The sequence below is a fragment of the Cheilinus undulatus genome, linkage group 5 (assembly GCF_018320785.1).
Source record: "Cheilinus undulatus linkage group 5, ASM1832078v1, whole genome shotgun sequence".
NCBI lineage: Eukaryota > Metazoa > Chordata > Actinopteri > Labriformes > Labridae > Cheilinus > Cheilinus undulatus.
This window is the reverse complement of record NC_054869.1, coordinates 3,169,353-3,190,237: the sequence shown is the minus strand read 5'-3', so window position 1 is coordinate 3,190,237 and position 20,885 is coordinate 3,169,353. Positions and strand designations below refer to the sequence as shown.

Below are 20,885 nucleotides of genomic sequence, written 5' to 3'. Positions count from 1 at the left end.
CTTTTTTACAATTTTCAACCACCTGTAACTTCTTTTTTAATAAATTTTGCCACTGTTGTTGCCAGTTTTAACACTCTTGCCACTTTTGCCCATTTTAGTCCCTTTTCACTCTTGTTTTTGCCAAATTTTTACCTTTATTTTGACCAATTTTGCCATCTGTAACTCATTTTTTGTTATTAATTTTTGCCATTTACTACCAGTTTTGGCATCTTTTATGCCGCTTTTTGCTATTTTCAAATTTTCCCCTTTTTGCCATGTTTTGCCCCATTTGCACATTTAAGCTGCCTTTTTTCATTTTTGCCACTTTTGCCCATTTGAGTTTCAAATTTTTACCACATTTTTACCTTTTTTTTTTTTTTTTTTTTACCTTTCTACCACCTGTAACTCATTTTTGTAATCAATTTTGCCAGTTTTTCTCACCATTTTTGCCATTTTCCACCAGTTGTTGCCTTTTTAATCCCGCTTTTTGCTATTTTCAAATATTCCCAGCATGAACAGCATGTTCCATGAATGTTGCATTCTCCCTTCACTCTAGAGGAGTGATCATCAACTGGTGGCCCAGAGGCCATATCAGGCCCCTAAAAGTTTCCCATCCTTCCAGTTACAGGCTCCAGCCAGGGTTAGGGTCAGCCAAGTCTCGGTGAGGATTTAAACAACTTCATAATTTTGAGTGATAAAATCATGTCAGATTATCGTTGGCTGCACATAAACAGAAGTGTGAGGGGTTTTCTCTTACTTAGTCCAGACATCCAGAAACACAGGATCAAAACTGTAAAGGTGCCTCATGTTTCAGACACAATCAAAACAAGACTCAGGAAATCAGCCTTTTTAATGCGTTTAATGTGCATGACACAAGAAAGAACAGTTCAGTCAGCAGGAGAGAGTAACGACACAAAGACACGTCTGTCCGTGCTTCCTTCCTAACAGATTAATCTGACTGACCAGCTCAGGAATCACATACGAGTTATGCTGCAGATGAACGGGAGCTTTTCTTTGCACGGTTCAGCCTCCACGCATTCCCATCCTGTAAATAAAGTGGGCAAACATGAGCACAAACACCTCAACCCATTGATTCATTAGCAACAGAGCTAAAGTCTACATACACGGTGCCACATTAGACTGGGACAAAACTTGGCCCTAGCAGTTTGGCTCAAAGCGCCCCCTAACAGTCCATCACCTGATGAATTTAATATAACTGTATATTCTATCCCTTTGTCTCTTTTGATTCAACCATATTATTTCCCTAGAAAGCAGAAAACTGGGTGTGATCACATTTTCTTTATCAATACACTTTAAAAATCAGAGAGGCTGCTTTCCATTATCATAAAAGTTCCAGTTTACATGTTGCTTTGGTAAATACGGTAGGAGTTTTAGACCAAAAGCTGAACTTATTCAAAAACTAATTTGAACCGTGCCAATCTTTGACCAAAGTAAACTCAAGATACTTCACAGGGCAGGTCTAGTCCCTGCTCTATGGCATTTTTAAAGCAGGGGTGTCAAACTCAAGGCCCAGGGGCCAAATCCGGCCCATGGCACAGTTGTACCTAGCCTGCAAGGTCATATCATATTCTTATTATAAGTGGCCCACCAGTCTGAGGTCTGCAAAATTCCTCAGTATAAAAATGTAAACTTAACCTTGATGATTTATAATATCCTATATTGATGTGAAAAAACAATTAGATAAAAAGAAATGGGGAAAAGAAATTCATTTCAGATTTTAAATTTTGCATTGTACACTTATGACTTCAATCTGTTATGTAGACATTATCTCATATTTTGTCCTTTTACATTGATTATTTTGACTTTTAATCACATATTTTGTCCTTTTACATTGATTATTTTGACTTTTAATCACATATTTTGTCCTTTTACATTGATTATTTTGACTTTTCATCACATATTTTACCTTTTACATTGATTATTTTGACTTTTAATCATTTATTTTGTCCTTTTACATTGATTATTTTGACTGTTCATCAAATATTTTTCCTTTTTCATTTATGATTTTGATTGTTTATCTCATATTTTGGCCTTAAAAATTTATTATTTTGACTTTTCATTACATATTTCGATCTTTTAGGTACAAAATGTTAAATTTGAAGCCATATTTTTGCCGTTAAAACATTACTGTGACTTCCAATTTTTTTTATTTGCATTTTTAAATTACTATTTTAACATCTAATTCCATGTTTTCACCTTTACTAATAAGTGTTACTTTTGATCTCAGATTTTAAGCCTTTTAACTAATCATTTTGACTTTTTAAATCTCAAAATCATCTATCATCAGTGCTAATTTTACCCTCATAATTTATTACTGGTGATAACCAGGGGGACGGTTTTGTTAAATGTTGACCCTGTTCGGCCCTCAGGTTAGATCTAAATTCAGAATCTGCCCCCTGCTGTGATTGAGTTTGACACCCCTGCATTAATCATTAATATTAACACCTTGGGTCAGAATGTAAAATAAGTTGTTCTGGACCCTGGCTTGAACTTCACCAGCTACCTGTTAAAGAGACCGAGTCCTACAGGGGTCAGAGGGGGAGTTTCATGTGGAGGTGGTGCTTCTGCCCTACCCTCGACCCCTTCACAACCTCCACACAGCTTCAGCAGATGCTGGTCACTATCAGTGTGGTTCTGCTCCAGGTTTCCCCTCTAAAAGACTTTTATTTTTCTCATTGAAACATTGCTAAACACTGCTAGTGCTGAGCCCATGGTGATTCAAGATTGAATCTTTCGATCAGGGGAGTCAAACTCAGTCAAAGCAGGGGGCAGATTCTGAATTTAGATCTAACCTGAGGGCTGAACAGGGTCAACATTTAACAAAACCGTCCCCCTGGTTATCACCAGTAATAAATTATGAGGGTAAAATTAGCACTGATGATAGATGATTTTAAGATTTAAAAAGTCAAAATCATAAGTTAAAAGGTAAAAACATGGAATAAGATGTTAAAATAATTCTTTTAAAATGCAAATATTTAAAATTGTAAGTCGCAATCATGTTTTAAAGGCAAAATATTATAGCAAATTTTAAATTTTGTACCTAAAGGATCAAAATATAAGAAAAACAGTCAAAATAACAAATGTTATAGGCCAAAATATGAAATAAAAAGTAAAAAAAATAAATGTTAAAGGCCAAAATATGAGATAAAAATCAAAATAAATTTTAAAGGCCATAATTAGTGATAAGAAGTCAAAATTATAAATGTAAAAGGTTGATCTATGAAAGCCCAAATAAAAGACATTGTAATTGTGCAATGCAAAATTGAAAATATGAACTGAAAACACAAGTTAATTTTTTTCCCCAGATTTCTTTTTATCTAATTATTTTTATTCCTTATTTTTTCACCTTTTTATGACTTAAGGGTATTTCATATCATCAAGGTTAAGTTTGCATTTTAATACTGGAGGAAATCTGCAGACCTCATATATTAGGGCCACTTATAATAAGAATACGATATGACCTTGCGGGCCGGGAATAACTATGCTAAGGGCCGGATTTGGCCCCCGGGCCTTGAGTTTGACACCCCTGGATTAACAGATGGATTTACCTTCTGCTGTCCTCTTGATGTAGGCTGGTTTAGACGGTGGTTTCATCCAGTCAAATATGGAGTAGTCCCATGAAGGATCCTGTGACATAGAGCAGCGTTCAGCAGTTAGGATTAGTAATAACAAAATTTAAAGAAAGGATGCTAGCTAAGTGATGATGAATAACTTACACTTGTAGTACAGCCTCCAACCCAGATTTGAGGACCAGCTTCCTTTATCACATCATCGATATCTTCAGAGAATTGCTCCTTCAGTGCAGCAACAAGATATCCTCCCTCTGACTGACAGAAATTCTACAGGGAACAGAAACATCATCATTGAATAGGAGGGGATTCAGGTCTAAGTTTTGAAAACAGCCATTCATTGTATGTGTGGGTGGGTGATAAAGTGAATGCGATTATTTTTTTGCTGTGATGATACTCTTTGCCAGGAGCGTAGCACAGGGGGGTACTGATTACCCGGGCCCACCATAGGGAGGGGCCCTTGAGGAGCATGTAATTAAAGTGTGTTTTTATCTATTTTTTCATAGTAATTAGTGTCATTATTGAATCTTAGGTGACTAAATGAATGGGTCAACATAAAACAATTTGTATTAAATGGAGTAAAACAAATAATGGGGGCCCTCAACTCCTCCCTTAAAAATGTCCACATGTTATAGTCCAACGCTGTGAAATAATACAAGTAAATTCAATTTCAACATAGTAAAAATACTGCTCATAAATGGGGAAATTATGGTTAAAAAATACATCAAAATGCATATATATTTGTAAAAATGAAGTAATATTTGTTGCTTGGCTAGCTGGTTAAGGGGGGCCTGTGTAATATTCTCTCTGGGGCCCCAAAATCCCTAGCTACACCCCTGCTCTTTGCCAATAAATATTATATATGGTGCCACATTTGTAAGGAACATGCATCTGTGGAATGAGCAGCAGAGCTGAGTGTGTGGGTTACTCCCCATGCAAAATTTGCCACATCGTCTCTGCCAAACAGCTTATCGCGCAAACTCTTGCAACGATGACAGTTTAAAGGATAAACAAACACACCAGTTGGTGGCGGTATTGCTTTGATTTCTTGTTTGCCAACCGCCAATAAAATTTCAAGAAAAGAAGAGGAGGAAGGTCAAGGTTCTACAGTTCTACAGTATCTCTTTGCAAGTGCTGCATCTTATATATTATTATATAGCCTGGCATTTCACACACACACACACACACACACACACACACACACATATATATATATATATGTGTATATATATATATATATATATACACACTGTATAAACCCAATGGATGGCCCTTGTTTTGACATGGAGGCTTTTACTTTGAAATGCTCACCTTTCCCAGTGGTCACATGACTTCCTTTTCCTCAAGAATTCCATTAAAAGAAGAAATGAAGAAAACAAAATAATGGGATTGAAACAAACAAAATTGGACCCCATTTTTAAAAATGTTATTCGTTTTTCCGTTTTTTGACCAAAACGAAAAAACTGAGAAACGACAGATTCTCCCATTTTCTGAGTCCAGTTTCAACCAGGAAATGGATCTGCCAGGAAGTACACTGACCATCAGGGGTAATTCACAAACCATCAGAGGTCTACAGGTAATGTAACCTGATATGCCAGATGGATGTGTTTCACACATCCATCTGGGAAAGCTTTAATAGGAAATGTTTGAGAAAAGGCAGAGGCTTTGAAAAAAACTCGGAGTATGATTGGGTCAACGTTCTTTCTATCACATCTCTACGGGCCAATCAGAGCAACAAAACACGTGACGTAGCCGCTATCAAGCTGCGCCTTCGCAGCTACTGAGGAATATCGCAAAACATGGTGACTATAGACATGTAAGTACATGACTTTTGGCATTTTTAAAAAGAAAACTCACTGCTGTTCTTTGTTCTTCTTTTAACCAAGTTCTGATAAAACTGGCGCTTTAGCAGCATCCACGCTAATCTCTTCCTCCATAACTGCACCAGCTCTTGCTGCTGCTTGTTTACATCACGACTCTGCTGCGCCTGAAAGTACTGCCCCTCGTCGCTGATTGGTCCTGTCACTTTCTAACTGGTTCAGACGGGAGCTTTGCAAGATGGATTCACCAGTGAGAAACAAGGAAACGGGCGTATCCATCTTTGCAAGGTTACAGGTAATTCTAATCCAGTGCGGCTAGAGTGCTTAATATGAAAACGTCATCGGTTTAGCTGGAGTAGCACAGGTAGCTTTGCCTTTTGGCTCTCTGTAAAACTGTCTACCATTTGAAACACCTGTTAAACGCCAGCATTCGCCTTTAGCCTGATGCTAAGGGGTTTGGGTTAGTTCTTCATGTTTCGTTAAAAGTCCGTCATTACGATAATGACTCATATGTGACTTCACGGAGCATGTCTTACAAACAGCCATATTATCCACGTCTGAAACACGGAAACACACATCCATGTGAAGCCGTGTTTAGTCTGCCATAAAGTCGCTGCTGTTCTTCTCTGTGCTTAATAGCAGATCATATACCCCCACGCCACCGACTGTTTTGGACTGACGTTCTTACTGATATTTGTGTAGAGTAGGCCAGTGATTCCCAAACTGGGGTACTTGTACCCCCAGGGGTACGCAAAGTAACGTAGGGGGTACACGAAAAAAATAAAAATAAAAAACGTGATTTGAAAACAACCTGATTACATTTTGAAACTGGCATATAAATAGACATAGGCCTACAGTCTGAGGTGCCTGCTCACATTGCCAAAAAATCCCATATATAGGCTACCCTCTGGTGTTAAGTGGAATTGCACTGTCACTGTCAATACTGGTAAATAAATCTATTTTGAGAGAAATAATTCACTTTAAGAGGTTTTATTTGTATGTTATGCATGCTAAAAGTGGGAGCTGGGGGTGGCGGCAGGCTTACAGACACATCTCTTTTTCTAGCTGCCATAAGTGCGTGAGAGTTGGGGTACATGGCAGGAGGTCAAATGTCTGAAGGGGTACAGGCTGTGAAAAGTTTGGGAACCACTGGAGTACATTCTATTTTGTTGATTTATCTTCATTTCAATTCTCCAAAATTCACTAAAAACAAAATAAAATGAATTGCATCCTGGTGTTAACAGCAGCATTTCTAAAACTGGAGAGTAACACATCTGCAAAAGCGCGAACAGTTTATTAATTAGTTAGTAATGCTCGATAAATGACGAGTTCAGTATTTACTATTCTTGATAGTGTGCAGTTTTTATAGAGTATTATTATTATTTTTTTGTTTGAAGAAAGAATCTTCCAGACAGGGTTGCCAGGTCTGTGTGACAAAACCAGCCCAATGACCAATAAAACTAGCCCAAAACCAGCCCAATGCTGAAATTCAAAATAATACAGTTAAAACCTCTGCCCTACTGCATATATTGCTTGAGTGCCTGCAGACATTCTGCTTTTCTGTGGGTGGCGTGTGTGTCTGTGTACCATGTTCCATGTTTTCCTGCCTCTCTGCAGGTTGTTTTAGTTGTACTTGAGTGTAAATAGAGTAGTTTTTCTGCTACAGAAACTAAATACTCATACACAAGACACAGGGGCGCAACTACCTACTTTCTGAGGGGTATGCAGATACATCACAGCTTAGAGCTGAGAGAAGCTTTTCAAAGAGCCGATGAATTATGGGTGTCTGGGTATTTATATTTCATATTTGGACATTTACTGTAGTTATGTGACTGTTAATTTAAAGGGATGTTTCTACTTTTTTCCTCTAATTTTTGATACTTTCAGCTAAAGGGGGAGGGTCCACATGTTTTTCTTTGCCCTGGGCCTCCAAATGGCTAAAACCGGCCCTGCCTCACACCTGCAGCTCCCCCTCACAAATCGTTCTGTCAGTTTGTTGCTTTCATTTTTCTCTTTCTGCCCTTTTAACAGTATTTATTATTAGTACATTTAAGATCAAATAAAACACCCACGTTTGGACAAGTTTTACTCAGTTTTACATTATTTTAAGATGCGATCCGTGTGTGTTTGGCTCGTTGATGATGATGCGCAAAAGTCATCATCAAATAGGAGTATGGGAGAGCATCGGCAGGAAATGACTGAAGAAATGTGTTAAAACGAGGGAATTAGAAGCTTCAACACAAGACAGCACACCTCTATGAAGGTATGATGACTTACTGAAGAGACGCGCCGTCAGCGGACTTCCTCTGCGCTCTTTTACACACTTTCCTCGGTCCTGGGCGATTTATTGATATGACTTGTTGAATTTGCGGGGGGGGGGGACATGTCCCCTGCACTTTTTTAAAAGGCAGTTTTGGTCCCCTGCAGTTTTTACCATCCAAAAACAATGTTACACTATATTAAATGGAGACAGGTTGAGCACTAGGACCAAGCGGAAAACGGCTGCTCAAGCTGAAGCCTGTTTCCCTTTAGACCGCCCACTGGCCCACAAGCTCATCGATTGGCTCTGCCGTTTCTTGCTAACGTGTGATTGGCCGTCCCCGCTGTCACTCCATCTGGTTGTAAACAGCGCCTGGACTACAGCACATGAGCACACCGGTGTTTAGCTAGTTGGCCATGAGTCCACGTTCATCTGCTGCTGTAAGTTGTTAACATGTTGGGCATTTGTTCTGCCTGGGTCACGTCAGCTAGACGGATTTTAATATCAGAGGTTTCATTTACATTAACATTGAATGTGTCTGTGTGCGTGCGTGCATGTGTGTGTGTGTGTGTGTGTGTTTGGTAATTAGGCGTAGCCAGGTGGCAAGATGTCGAAAAAAGAAAACTGGATATAAGAGACTTCTTTAGAAGTCAAAGTGTAAGTTACTCAGAGGAACACATTACACCACAAACTCCTTCCCCTCATCCATCAGAAACTCAGACTCTCTCCCCTCCTATTATTATTATTATTAGTAGTAGTAGTAGTAGTAGTAGTAGTAATAGTATTACTTGTATTTTTTTAATATTATAATATTTAACTTTATGATAAACTTATGTATTGCAATTTATATGTTCATATTATGTAATTGTTTTATTCTTGTAAAGTGTCTTTGAGTTTTATTGAAAGAGCTGACAAATAAAATATTATTATTATTATTATTACTGTAGAGCCTCAACAACACAGAGATTTTAAAAAAGTGTATATTTAAAGCCAAAGAGATACACTTTTTGATTTTTTTTTCATGTATTATTTGTGTTTTGAAAGGCAGCAACTGTTTAAAAAAACTAACAGTGAAAGTTTGTGGGAAAAATAAAATAAAGCCTTGGATTATAAATGTGATTTTATACATCCATATTGTTTGTGAATAAATTAGACATAATAATTGTGAAACTGAGGTTTTTCTTCAGACTATACCATCAAAATCAATGATTGTTGCATCCCAAATTGTCCCACTGTTCATATTTCATCCATTAACATATTTTTGTCAGGTGACAGATAATAGAAATCCAGAAGAAGATACAGGAGGAGGTAGAGCAAGAGTGGCTGGAGGAGATGGAGGAGGTAGAGGAGGAGATGGAGGAGGAGATACAGGAGGAGGTAGAGGAGGAGAGACTGGAGAAGATGGAGGAGGAGATGCTGGAGGCTCACAGGTGAGGTTGAAAGAATAAAGATATGTTAGTCATGAGATTGAGCATTGTGACAAATGTTAGGGTGATGATAATCTTATTTTTCTAGCTTATTTTTACTCAAAAATTAGGTATAATTTTATGTAAATGAGGGGTATTGACCATACCCCCTGAACTCAAACCAGTTGTGTCTTCCCCACCTCTGAAATCAAAATTTCGTCCATGCTACTGCTGACAGTTTTCACCTTTATAGAGGATTTCGGGAGAATTTTTTTTGTAAAGTAAGCCTTATAAGAGCCACGATTAAAATAAAAGCACCCGCATGCTCAAGGGGGCACGCACTGAAGCACCTATAGTGTGTGTGTGTGGGGCGAGAGGAGGGGAGGTGAAGGAGCGGAGGGGCGCCTAATCAGAGACGTGCCTCTGTTATTGATCATATCATTTAGACATGCACAAACAGCTGTTAAATACAGAAAATGCTGACTCGAAATAATTTTACCCCCATCGCTTTGCGCCACTGATAAGACATAAAACATGGGTCTGCTCAACCAAACAACAAATTCTACCCTTGGCAGTACGTTAAAAGTAGCCCAATTCCGCGGTAAAACCGCGGACCTGGCAACCCTGCTTCCAGGTTACCTCAGCATCACTCCGAGTCTTTTTTTCTGGAACGTAGAGCAGACAACGGGCGCTGTATGTCTTCCAGCCAGGCTTACACTGTGTGACTGTGTGGACAAAACCAGAAAGAGGATGATTTCATATTTAAAACATGTATGTTTTAGTTTTCTGTGTTAGCCAGAGAACATTTAACTGAACAGCAAACATGGTAAAAATCTGACAGTGTATGAAGCATGTACACTAAACCATGGAGAGGTGGATATGGTCCATGATGCCCTCCATTGTAATGGTTTGCACAGAAATAACACAGAAAACAGTGAATACCATGGATCTAAAGCAGGGGTGTCAAACTCAGTCACAGCAGGGTCCGGATTCTAGAATCAGGTCTAACCTGAGGGCCTAACAGAGTCACCTTTTTAACCATTAACTCTCAAACTCGTTTCACCAGAAATAAAATACATTTTAAAAATAACTGAAATTTAAAGAAAATTAAAAAGATAAGTTTAAAAGCTCAAAATCTGAGAAAAGTACATTTTTAGGTCCAAAAAGGTCAAAACGTGAAATTGAAAGTCAAAATGTGATTCCAATTTTTAAATGGACTGTCCAAAAGGTCAAACTATGGGATTATGATGTCAAAGTTAGGAGTTGAAAAATTAGCTTAATTGGTTAAAAAGGTCAAAATTCCACGTTTTAGTCCTTATTGTGGGATGCAAAATTGAAAATGTGAAATTAAAACACAATTTTTAAAAATACTCTTCACTTTTTATCTAATTCTTTTTACGCCTCACTTTTTCAGATTTTATGACCTAACAAGGATATCTTGAATAGTCAAGGATAAATTTTTATTTTTATACTTGGGGAAATCTGCAGACTGCACACTGATGGGCCAGTTAGAACAGAAATATGAGATCATCTAGTGGGCCAGATTTAACTTTTCCACAGGCCAGTTTTGGCCCCCGGACCTTGAGTTTGATACCCCTGATCTAAGTGGTTTTCGATTAATTATTTTGAAATTGCCTGTGGATGATTTTTCACTGCAGCAGACGGTGAGGTATCATGTGCGCTAGTATTTTAAAAAGTAACCATACAAACTTACTCGGAAAAGGATAATCTGGTCCATGAGGTCCATAATCTCCTCCTGAATAACGGTTTGCACAGAAATAACAGAAGACAGTGAGTACCATGCAGGAGATTGTGAGGAATAATGATGTGTGCTAGTATTGTAAAAGCAATCAGTATTAATCACACTAACGTACCTGGATAATACGGTCCATGATCTCCTCCTGAATAACAGTTTGTGCAGAAGTAACAGAAAACAGTGAGTACCATGCAGGAGATTGTGAGGAATAATGATGTGTGCTAGTATTGTAAAAGCAATCAGTATTAATCACACTAACGTACCTGGATAATATGGTCCATAATCTCCTCCTAAAAACAGTAGGTGGGTAAAGTTAAAGCACCATTAACACAATGCATTCACTAGAATTCATATTAGTTTCAGGCATTTGGAAATCCAGCCAAAATCATCACTGTTTCAATAGATGCATGTGAATTAAAAATATTTGACAGCTCAGACTGCATGTGGAGGAGGTTTGGGAGGCCTTGATCTGGATTGGTTGTACAGATGCAGTGAATACTGGCAGGTGTTGAAGGCAACTCCATCAATAGTCATATTAGAAATACCTCGGCACATCATTTGTAGGACACTAGGTACAGAGTGTTTGTAGTTTTCTCATTCTAACCTTTGTATTAGTGTTTTGTGGCTGACATTTGTTTTATTTTAGACAGAAATTATTGTAAAGTTCAATGGATATTTTAAGTTTCTGGATTTGTGTGAAGTATGATTTTAAGTTTCTTCCCAATATGTGATGGTTTGCACAGACTGTGTCACTTTCTTGTAAAGTTAAATGTATATATGATATGCCTGTAAATATGTCTGCTTTAGCCTGGACCCCAGGGAGACTAGCTGTGCTCCAGGGTACAGCTAATGGGGATCCAAATTAAATAAACAAATAAATAAACAAATAAACAACTGATGCAATCTGCTTTACTTTAAAGAAGAAACTACCATTATTAATAATAATAATTATGTTATTAGTAGTAGTGTTTATATTATTATTAGTAGTATTAATATTATTAACTTATTTAATTCAACTCAAACTTTATTTGTATAGCACATTTCATACAAATGTAGACCAAGGTTATAATAGTTTTGAATTTTTCATTAGTTTTAATTTTTATTTAGTTTACCTGTTGTTTTGAATTCCAGTTTAGTTTTAATTCTTTTTTACTGCTGTTTTTTTCTTCTTTTTTGGTTTAGTTTAGTATTTATTTTGTATAACTGCTTTGTTTTAGTTTAGTTTTTTTATTAGTTTTAGTATTAGTTTTAGTTTTTTTCGGTAATGTGGGATACCTGCCAGGGGTGAGACCCAGAAGGGCTCTCCACTTTTCACTGTAATTACTCACTTTTAATGTTTGTACTCAACTCAAGACCTAAAATTACCACTGTGGGAAGTTGTCTTCAGTCAGATCAGGCGATTTTGTTCTCTTTAGGTTTCAGCGTTCATGTTTTTCAGTGTGTCAGTGTCAAGCACACAATACAGCTTTAGTTAGTTTTTGTTTTATTTGTGAAGCTTAGTTTTTATTTCGTTTCAGTTTACTAAAATGATTTTTACATTTTACTTTTAGTGATTCAGTTAGTTTTAGTTAACTGTAATAACCTTGATGTAGACTCAATGTGCTTTACAGAAGATAAAAAAACAAACAGTAAGAGCAATAAAACCTTAAACACCCCCCACCCAAACACACACACGCACACAGACATGCACACACCCATACACATGTATAAAACAGCTTATATTGTCTTTCAGGACAACATATCTAAAAGTCAGAAGTACTGCAGGTGTAACAGTTAAAGGCAGGAGAGAAAAGCAGTGTTTTCAGACTGCTCTCAGGTCAGCCAGCAGCTTGTTCCATAGGACAGCTAAATACTCCTTCACCAGATAAACCTCTGACCTTAGGAACATTGAGGACTCCCATACCTGAAGATCTGAGTGATCTGACTGGATTATACCTGTGAGCAGGTCAGAAAGGTACTGAGGGGCCATACAATTCAAAGATTAGTTAACAAGAAGCAGAACTTTATACTCAGTCCTGTACTGGACTGAAGCCAAAGAAGAATTCTCAGAACTGGTGTGATGTGTTCGATTTTCTTGGTTTTTGTTATTATTAGTAGTAGTATTAATAATATTATTAGTACAAGTGTTATTATTTTAACAATTAATAAAACAACAATAACAAATGGATAATAATTATTATTTTTGTTAATATTATTATTTAATCCTATCATAGCTCTATTATTAATATTATTATGATTAATTAATAAAAAATAAAAACATATTACTATAAGTAGTATTATATCTCTATTATTATCATATAACAATTAATAAAACAACATCAACAACTGAAACAATACTACTACTAATTATATAATATTATATTATCTCTATAATATCTCTATTATTATCAAGAGATAAAATCGAAGTATTAAGTACAACTACTACTACTGCAACTGCTACTACTGCTAATAATAATAATAACAATAATAATAATAATAATAATTTACTACCTATATTATAAACCTAATATGATCATTACTCCGATAACTAAAACATCAACAGCAAAACTACTACAACAAATAATAATAATAATAATAATAATAATAATAAAAATAAAAACAACAATAATAATAATAATAATAATAATAATTATTATTATTATTATTATTATTATGGGTATTATGGGTATTATTTTATTCTAATGATTAGTATTATTTGATCAGGATTATGTTTTTAATTTTATTTTGTTGATTTATATTTTCTGCATTTGCACTTTATGTTTTTATGTTTTTATATTGTCCCATCTTTTTTTGTGTAGTTAAAGGTCACATATTTTACCCTTTTAAGACAAATTTATTTTGGTCTCGGCGGTCCCTAAAATATACCTCTGAAGTTTGTTGCTGAAAAAAACACTCCAGTATTGGATTTTTGCATGTTTAAAACTACGGTGGCTGGTAAGGGCAAATGGTCTGCAAAAGCCAGATGCACTCTAATGAAACAAAATGACTTCAGTAAGAGAAACACTTCAACTTTAGAGACACAATCAGAAGTCCAAACGATCGTGTTTCCCCTTATGAAGTTGGTTTGGACTTTTGATGAAGTTGAAGCGTTTCTCCTATTGAAGTCGTTTTGTTTCATTTAGAGTGCGCCTGGCTTTTGCAGACCATTTGCCCTTACCAGCCACCGTAAAAAAGCCCTCTGTCTCAGCCCTGCTCAGAACGAGCTGTTTCTCTGTTTCAGTTGGGAAGCACAGCCTTAGTCAGGCATCAGCAGGAGAGCTCTTTTTAAAGGAGTAATCCAACTTTAATATGGAAGTGTCAAAACCAGTCAAACGGTTGTTCATTTAAATAATTCTCTCTTTTTTCCTGCTTGTATGGAAATATTAAACTAGATGACTATGGTTATACTTTTTTTGTTTTTTAAAGATTTGTTTTTTGGGCCTTTTAGTGCTTTTATTGTAGAGAGGAGGACAGTGGATCGACACAGAAACAGGTACGAGAGTGGGGAAGAGACATGCGGCAAAGGGCCTCAGGCCAGATTTGAACCCAGGCTGCCCGCGTACATGGTGTGCACCTCAACCACTCGACTACCAGCGCGCCTGACTATGGCTATACTTTTAATCTGAGGGACTTTTTTGAATCAACACCTACCTGGAAATAGTGGCACTGTTGTAGGGATGGTTGTCATGTCGTCATATTGTTGATCCTCTCCAGAATGACCTGGACAGTTCAGTGTTTGAAATGTTATTGGTCCACATCTGAACTTTTTATTTGAGATATTGTTTTTTTTAATTCACTAATAATACATCATAATAACCGATCAAACTCACCTTGGGCCTCAGGCTGGTGTCTTAGAGGACCATTAGGCATCGCTAGATAACAAAAGGAGGATTATTATTCAGAGGAGTAATGACATTTTTATTTTGATGAACCTTCACCATTGTCAAATGGTGTTTATAGGCAATTCTGTACACAAGATTGCAGTATCTATCTTCACATCTAAATCTCTGGGCCTCCTTCATCAATACATCCTCAAATACGCCTGAAATGTGTTCTTTCCAATAGCAACCTCCGTCAGACTCAAATGTTCTTAAACTGCTGAGCTGTTCTCTTCTAAGACTGATGGTGTCCTTATAAGCTGGAGGCTTGCGCATGTTGATTCCTCATTAGCATAGAGACATGCCCCTTTTATGCCCATATAAGGGCATGACAATGCAGAGCAGTGTGCAAACAAAGTTTCACAGCTACTGGTGTACCTCCAAATCCCCACAGCTCACCACATCCACACTACAACCATGCCTTACAGAACCAGAAGACTGGTCTAACCTCTGGAGTAATATCCTCAACCCCGTCTGAACCAAAAACCCACATCTACAGTCCAACAACACCAACCTCACACTTTACAAGCAGACAAATTCAGCAGAGAAGCAACATTTCTCGGTTTCAACCAACAGTCAGACTCTAGATCAGTGTTACTCAACTCTGCTCAACCAAAGAGCCAAATAGAAGTGGTAAAAAAAAAATTAGTTACAGGTGCAAAAATGGTCCAAAAGTGGCAAAAACATGGCAAAAAATGAGTGAAAAGTGACTAAAATGGGCAAAAATTTTAAAAACGTGGGAAAATGGTAATAAAGTGGAAATTAACTGCAAAAGGCAGCTTTAATGGGTAAGAAGTGGCTAAAAGAGGCAAAAAAGGGCAAAAAAATTGCAAAAAGCAGGATAAAAGTGTCAGAAATGGGTAAAAAGTGCCAAAAAGAAGTGGCAAAAGTGGACTAAATTTGGCAAACACTGGGAGAAAAGTGGCAAAATGGGGAGAAAAAGTGGCAAAAAAGGGCAGAAAGTGGCAAAATGGCTGAGAAGTGGTAAAAAAAATGTTACAGGTGGCAAAAATAGTCAGAAAGTGTCAAAACCATGGCAAAAAATGAGCAAAAAGTGACTAAAATGGGCAAAAATCAGCAAAAAGGTGGGAAAATGGGCAGAATGCATCAGAGAGTGGCATAATAGGCAACAAAGGGGCAAAAAATAGCAAAAAGCAGAATAGAAGTGTCAAAAAGTAGTGGCAACAATGGGAATAATGTTTCAAATTAAGACATTAAAGAGCCACAAATCATCACAAAAGAGCCACACGTTCAGTATTACTGGTTTAGATTGTGATGTTCACTTCTGGTGGTAACAGTGGCATCCAGTAGAGTTTGAAAATTGAGGTCCTGTTATTTGACCCTTCTGTGGTTCTGTAGTCAGTAATGGAGGATTACGTGGATGGGACCCTCCCCTATGTTTGAATGAAAGGCTTATTCTAAGCAGGGGTGCATGATTAACCTTGCAAAGCAGATGGATACGTCTGTTGCCATGTTTCTCACTGGTGTATCCATCTTGCAAAGCTCCCGTCTGAATCATTTGGGCCCGGTTGGAAAGTGACAGGACCAATCAGAGATGAGGGGCAGTACTTTCATAGTCGTCATAGTCAAGCGGCAACAAGAGGCCGGTGCAATTATGGTGGAAGAGCTTCGCATGGACGCTGCTAAAGCGCCAGTTTTATCAGAACTTGACATTTCTTTGTTCAAAGAAGAACAAAGAACAGCAATGAGTTGTTTTCTTTTCAAAAACGACAAAAGTAATGTACTGACGTGTCTACAGTAGCCATGGTTGGCATTATGCAGTTCTCTATGGAGTTTACTCCTCAGTAGCGGCTACGTCACGTGTTTTGTTGCTCTGACTGGCCCGTAAAGATGTGACAGAACATTCATCCAATCATCCTCCAAGTTTTTTTTCAAAGCCTCTGCCCCTTCCCAAACACTGGCTATGGGAAGTTTTCTAGATGGATGTGTGAAACAAATCCATTTGATGTGTCAGATTAAATAGGAACCATTAAAGTGGTGAAAACTTAACCAACGTACCTGGCCATTGTCCATGTCCATGTCCAGAGGGATCTAAAGGAATGAGAGATAAAAGATAAGATAGACAAGGAATGAAAAAACAAGACAAGATATTCCTTTATTAGTCCCACAGGGGGAATTCACAAATTTACAGCAGCAAGACTGGTGTTAACAAAGCACACAGTCAGAGAGATAAAACAGTACACAGAGTAAAAAGAGCATTCAATTAGGACAATTAAAAAAAAAATACAGAATTGGAAATATAAAAATTCAACTTACAAATGAAAAAATGAATAGTATTTACAGCTGTTTAGAACAGGACATGCAGAACATGTTTACTCTTCTGTTTTCTGTTGATAATTCACAACAAAATAGGAGTAATTCAAATCTTCAGAACTTAAACTTACTGGGCCATTGTCCGTGTCCAGAGGGGTCGTGTCCTTTCCATGGAGGGTGGTCAGGGACAGCTGGACACAATAGGAAGAAACATTTAATGGCTTTATATCAGCGATAGCAGGCCAAAACCTCTAATTTCCATTTTTATGATACTGATTTCTTTCATATATCAGGGCTATTGGTTAGTCTTGTAGTACCAGAGAATAATCTTGGCCTTGAGACCGGTCTCAAGGAAAACAAAAACATTTTAGTCTGGTTTTAGTCCATAAAAAGTCTTCACATTTTAGTCTTTACTTTTAGTCCAAGCATTTATTTTCTTGCCTAAATCTGGTACCAAATCATGGTAGTGTGTTCTCTGCACCCTAACAAACCTGGGGTCCCTGCTTTCTACAGCTGAGAGGTGGACTAGCTACAGATGCTTTGTTAATTGACAGATTTACCCACAGTGGAGAAATATCATGGATTTTGAATGTCTAACGAAAACTAAATCACATTTTAGTCTAGTTTTAGTCATTTTGACAAAAACTAACCTTAGAGTTTGCCAGTTTTAGTCATCACAGATCTCTTTTTGTTATTTTTAGTCTGCACAGCACTGTTCTGCTATTCTTTGACTTCACTGATGTGATAATAAGGAGAAGCACTTGCTAAAACAAAAATTAGCTTCACCTGCAAAAACTCAGACATAAGTCCATCTCATTTTAGTCAGAAATACCTATGAACACCTTTAGGCCTCATTCATCCGACAAATCTAGATAAAAATCTCATTTTCAGATATTTGAATAATTCCTGACTTTTCAGTAGCTTTTAAATACATACAAGGATTTATTTTTACGGGAAGTTAGTTGAACAAATTTGTTAAAAAGAAAACTAAAGTTAAAGAGAGAATTCTCTTTAACTGTTCAACCTTATCATGTTCTTTTTTTAAAGTTGATTTTTATGGTCTTGGTCTTGCCTCAGTCTCAGTCGTGACTCGGTCTTGACCTCCAAAAGTCGTGGGGTCCAATTGTATAGTCCATTTTGCTTAGAAAAGTTCCTGACTCAGTGAAACAACCCGGAAGTATCTTAGTGTCGGCCATGATTAAAGGCTGTTCAAATTCTTTAACTGATAAGGTAATGAGCTTCATTACTTCCTTTATTATCTCCTTTAGCCTTTGAAACACTGGACCATCCTTTACCAAAGGAGAGGTGAAAAGACGACCCGCAATTCTTTGCGTAAACTTCATTTAAAGTGGCGCTCCTGTTGACATCATCAAAACAAGCGTTCAATTTGACTGTAACTTTACTAGCCCCGATTTAAACAGTAAAACTCATTCAGAAATATAACAGGCATGAAAACTAGATTGGTTCACATATGATAATGATGATTCATTTCCATTTTTATCCAAACAGTAAACCAATCAGTCAGTATTTCAAACCATATTTATTTCGCTATTTTAAACTATTAAAGTCAATGCAGTGTTAATTTCGTCGACTAAAACTATGAAGAAAAATGTTTGTCGACAGCCACTTTGACATAAACTAGACTAAGACTAACAAAAATAGATCTGTGATGACTAAAACTGGCAAACTCTAAGGTTAGTTTTCACCAAGATGACTAAAACTAGACTAAAATGTGATGTAGTTTTTGTTGGACATTCAAAATCTGTGACATTTCTCCACTGAGAGTAAATTTGTCAAAATGCATTGCATCTGTATCTATTCCACCTCTCAGCTGTAGAAAGCAGGGACCCCAGGTTTGTTAGGGTGCAGAGAACACACTACCATGATTTGGTACCAGATTTAGACAGGAAAATAAATGCTTGGACTAAAAGTTCAGACTTAAATGTGAGGACTTTTAATAGACTAAAACTAGACTAAAACTAAAAAGGATAGAAATGACTAAAATGTGACTAAAACTAAAATGTATTTCATCTAAAGACTAAAACTAAGACTAAAATTAGAAATAGCAGCCAAAATTAACTCTGAGTCACTGTGATTAAAGTTTATAAATCACAACCAATTCAAGCGATAAAGTCGGCATGTTGCTATATTGTGATTATTATATTTATCATCATAATTACACAAGTAAGACGTGGTTTATAGAGCTTCTCACAGAACAAACTGAAAGAAAGACAGAACCAAATTAACAGAGACGACAGAATTCAAGAAGAAAATGGATAGGTAGGGAATAAAACAAACAATTTAATATCGTCATGAAATAAAAGTACTTGAATATTATTCATCCAGTCGTATTGACTTTGTAGAGAGTTCAGATTATGTTATGTTGTTCACAGTCACATTTCCTCGTCCTGAAGAGACTTTAGGATATAAAAATCTTAATGAGCTCAGATTTATCACAGAGGTTTTCACGTCTCATTCGTTGCTCATAACAACACAGAGAACGCACCGAGTGGTGGATGTGACTTTTGTAGTCCAACATTAAATTGTAGTTTTTACACAACTAACACACGTCACGTCTGTAACATTCACCTAGGGAAAGTAAAGTCGGACTTCCTAATCACCACAGTTCTTCTTTCCTGTCCTCTTACTCCCACCTTTCCTTGATCCTGTGACATTTTCCTCCAGAGTTAAGGAAAGGGGATAGGAAAGGACTTAGGAGGTAACTTTTTGAACTTATCGAGCGGATCAATGGTCTTGTCTTGGTCTTGGTGCAGTCTGGTCTGCTGATTATAATAATTTAGTGTTAAATCATAAAAAAAAAAAAAAAAAAATACTGTTTTTTTCTATTTCCTGAAAAAGAGTGATTTTGGAGAGAGCTTATGGCCAAAAATCAAATGAACTTATAAACAGCATCTTTAATCATTATATAGTATATGAACTAATGCTGCTTGGGGTCGTATCATATTATCATATTATCATTAAAACTGAACTCACCATGAAGCTGTGGTCTACGTGGAGGAGGAGGAGGACGAGGAGGAGGAAGTCGAGGATCAATGACAACTGGACACAGTAGGAAACAGCATTTTTAATAGATCATATTTAACTTAGTGATGGAGCCAAAATAGAATAAACTAAATAAATAAATAAATATATTCTTGATATCTATGATCACTTCCTATTGAAATTTAAAAATGTTTTTATCCACTATGCCAGTCTTTAAATAACAAAAACAGACATCAACAAACCTACTGTAAAGCTGTAAAGAACACATATGAAGAAAAAAAAGTCATAACCACAACATTACATCTTCATTCTTTCTTTTACTTATTTACAGCAAAATTTGTAAGATTGACAACTTTAGAACAGAATGAGATCAATGGAGTTTAAAGTCAAGAGGATTAATCGTAATAAAATCAACTAAACATTTACAGGTATGATGACAGTGTGGTATTTGCCGTTGTAAATTATATGAGCTGTTTATAAGAAGAACAAAAATATGAACCCCTGGTCTGTCCACAATCACCCCAAGAATCAGAAAAATTCCCCCTTACTTTCTCCACCTTTCAGGAAATGTGTGCTGAAACAAGCTGTTCTCAGATTTTCCCCTCATGATGTCATGTGGGGAGTTAGCTCCGCCCCCAGGTTTGGTTGGCCCTCCCTGCTTGGTAGAAAGTTCCACCTCCTCCCCTGATCCTTCTCTCAGCTGGCAGCTGAGAAGAGGATCATTTTTCATTTGAGTAAATCTGAATTGAATCTAGAGTTTATGAACTAGGAAAGGTGGAGTTAAACCCATAGTCTCTTTTCAGTAGAAGAACATTTACTACACAGTTACTTCCTCTGTATCTTTAATGAGTCTCTACAGTCGTCTTATTTCTGTGGTGTTTTACTTTGTATCTATCGTATTATTTTGTTAACTTCCGGTTTCCGGAGTCTGTTGCTGGCT

At 36.9% G+C, this 20,885-nt stretch overlaps 1 protein-coding gene across 1 annotated transcript in view; it reads right to left on the bottom strand.

Moving 5' to 3' along the window:
* Nucleotides 1-826: 826 nt before the first annotated feature.
* Nucleotides 827-20,885, bottom strand: part of LOC121510223 (collectin-12-like) — a 38,221-nt gene continuing 18,162 nt past the window's right edge. Inside the window, exons 4-15 of the mRNA XM_041788183.1 lie at nt 19,937-20,002; nt 17,074-17,133; nt 16,688-16,720; nt 14,621-14,662; nt 14,442-14,510; nt 11,075-11,101; nt 10,930-10,956; nt 10,770-10,811; nt 9,695-9,780; nt 3,717-3,839; nt 3,549-3,627; nt 827-1,024 (exon numbers count right to left, since the gene is read on the bottom strand). Coding sequence (XP_041644117.1) covers nt 954-1,024; nt 3,549-3,627; nt 3,717-3,839; nt 9,695-9,780; nt 10,770-10,811; nt 10,930-10,956; nt 11,075-11,101; nt 14,442-14,510; nt 14,621-14,662; nt 16,688-16,720; nt 17,074-17,133; nt 19,937-20,002 — 725 coding nt within the window. The 3' untranslated portion in view covers nt 827-953. The remainder of the gene's footprint in view (nt 1,025-3,548; nt 3,628-3,716; nt 3,840-9,694; nt 9,781-10,769; nt 10,812-10,929; nt 10,957-11,074; nt 11,102-14,441; nt 14,511-14,620; nt 14,663-16,687; nt 16,721-17,073; nt 17,134-19,936; nt 20,003-20,885) is intronic.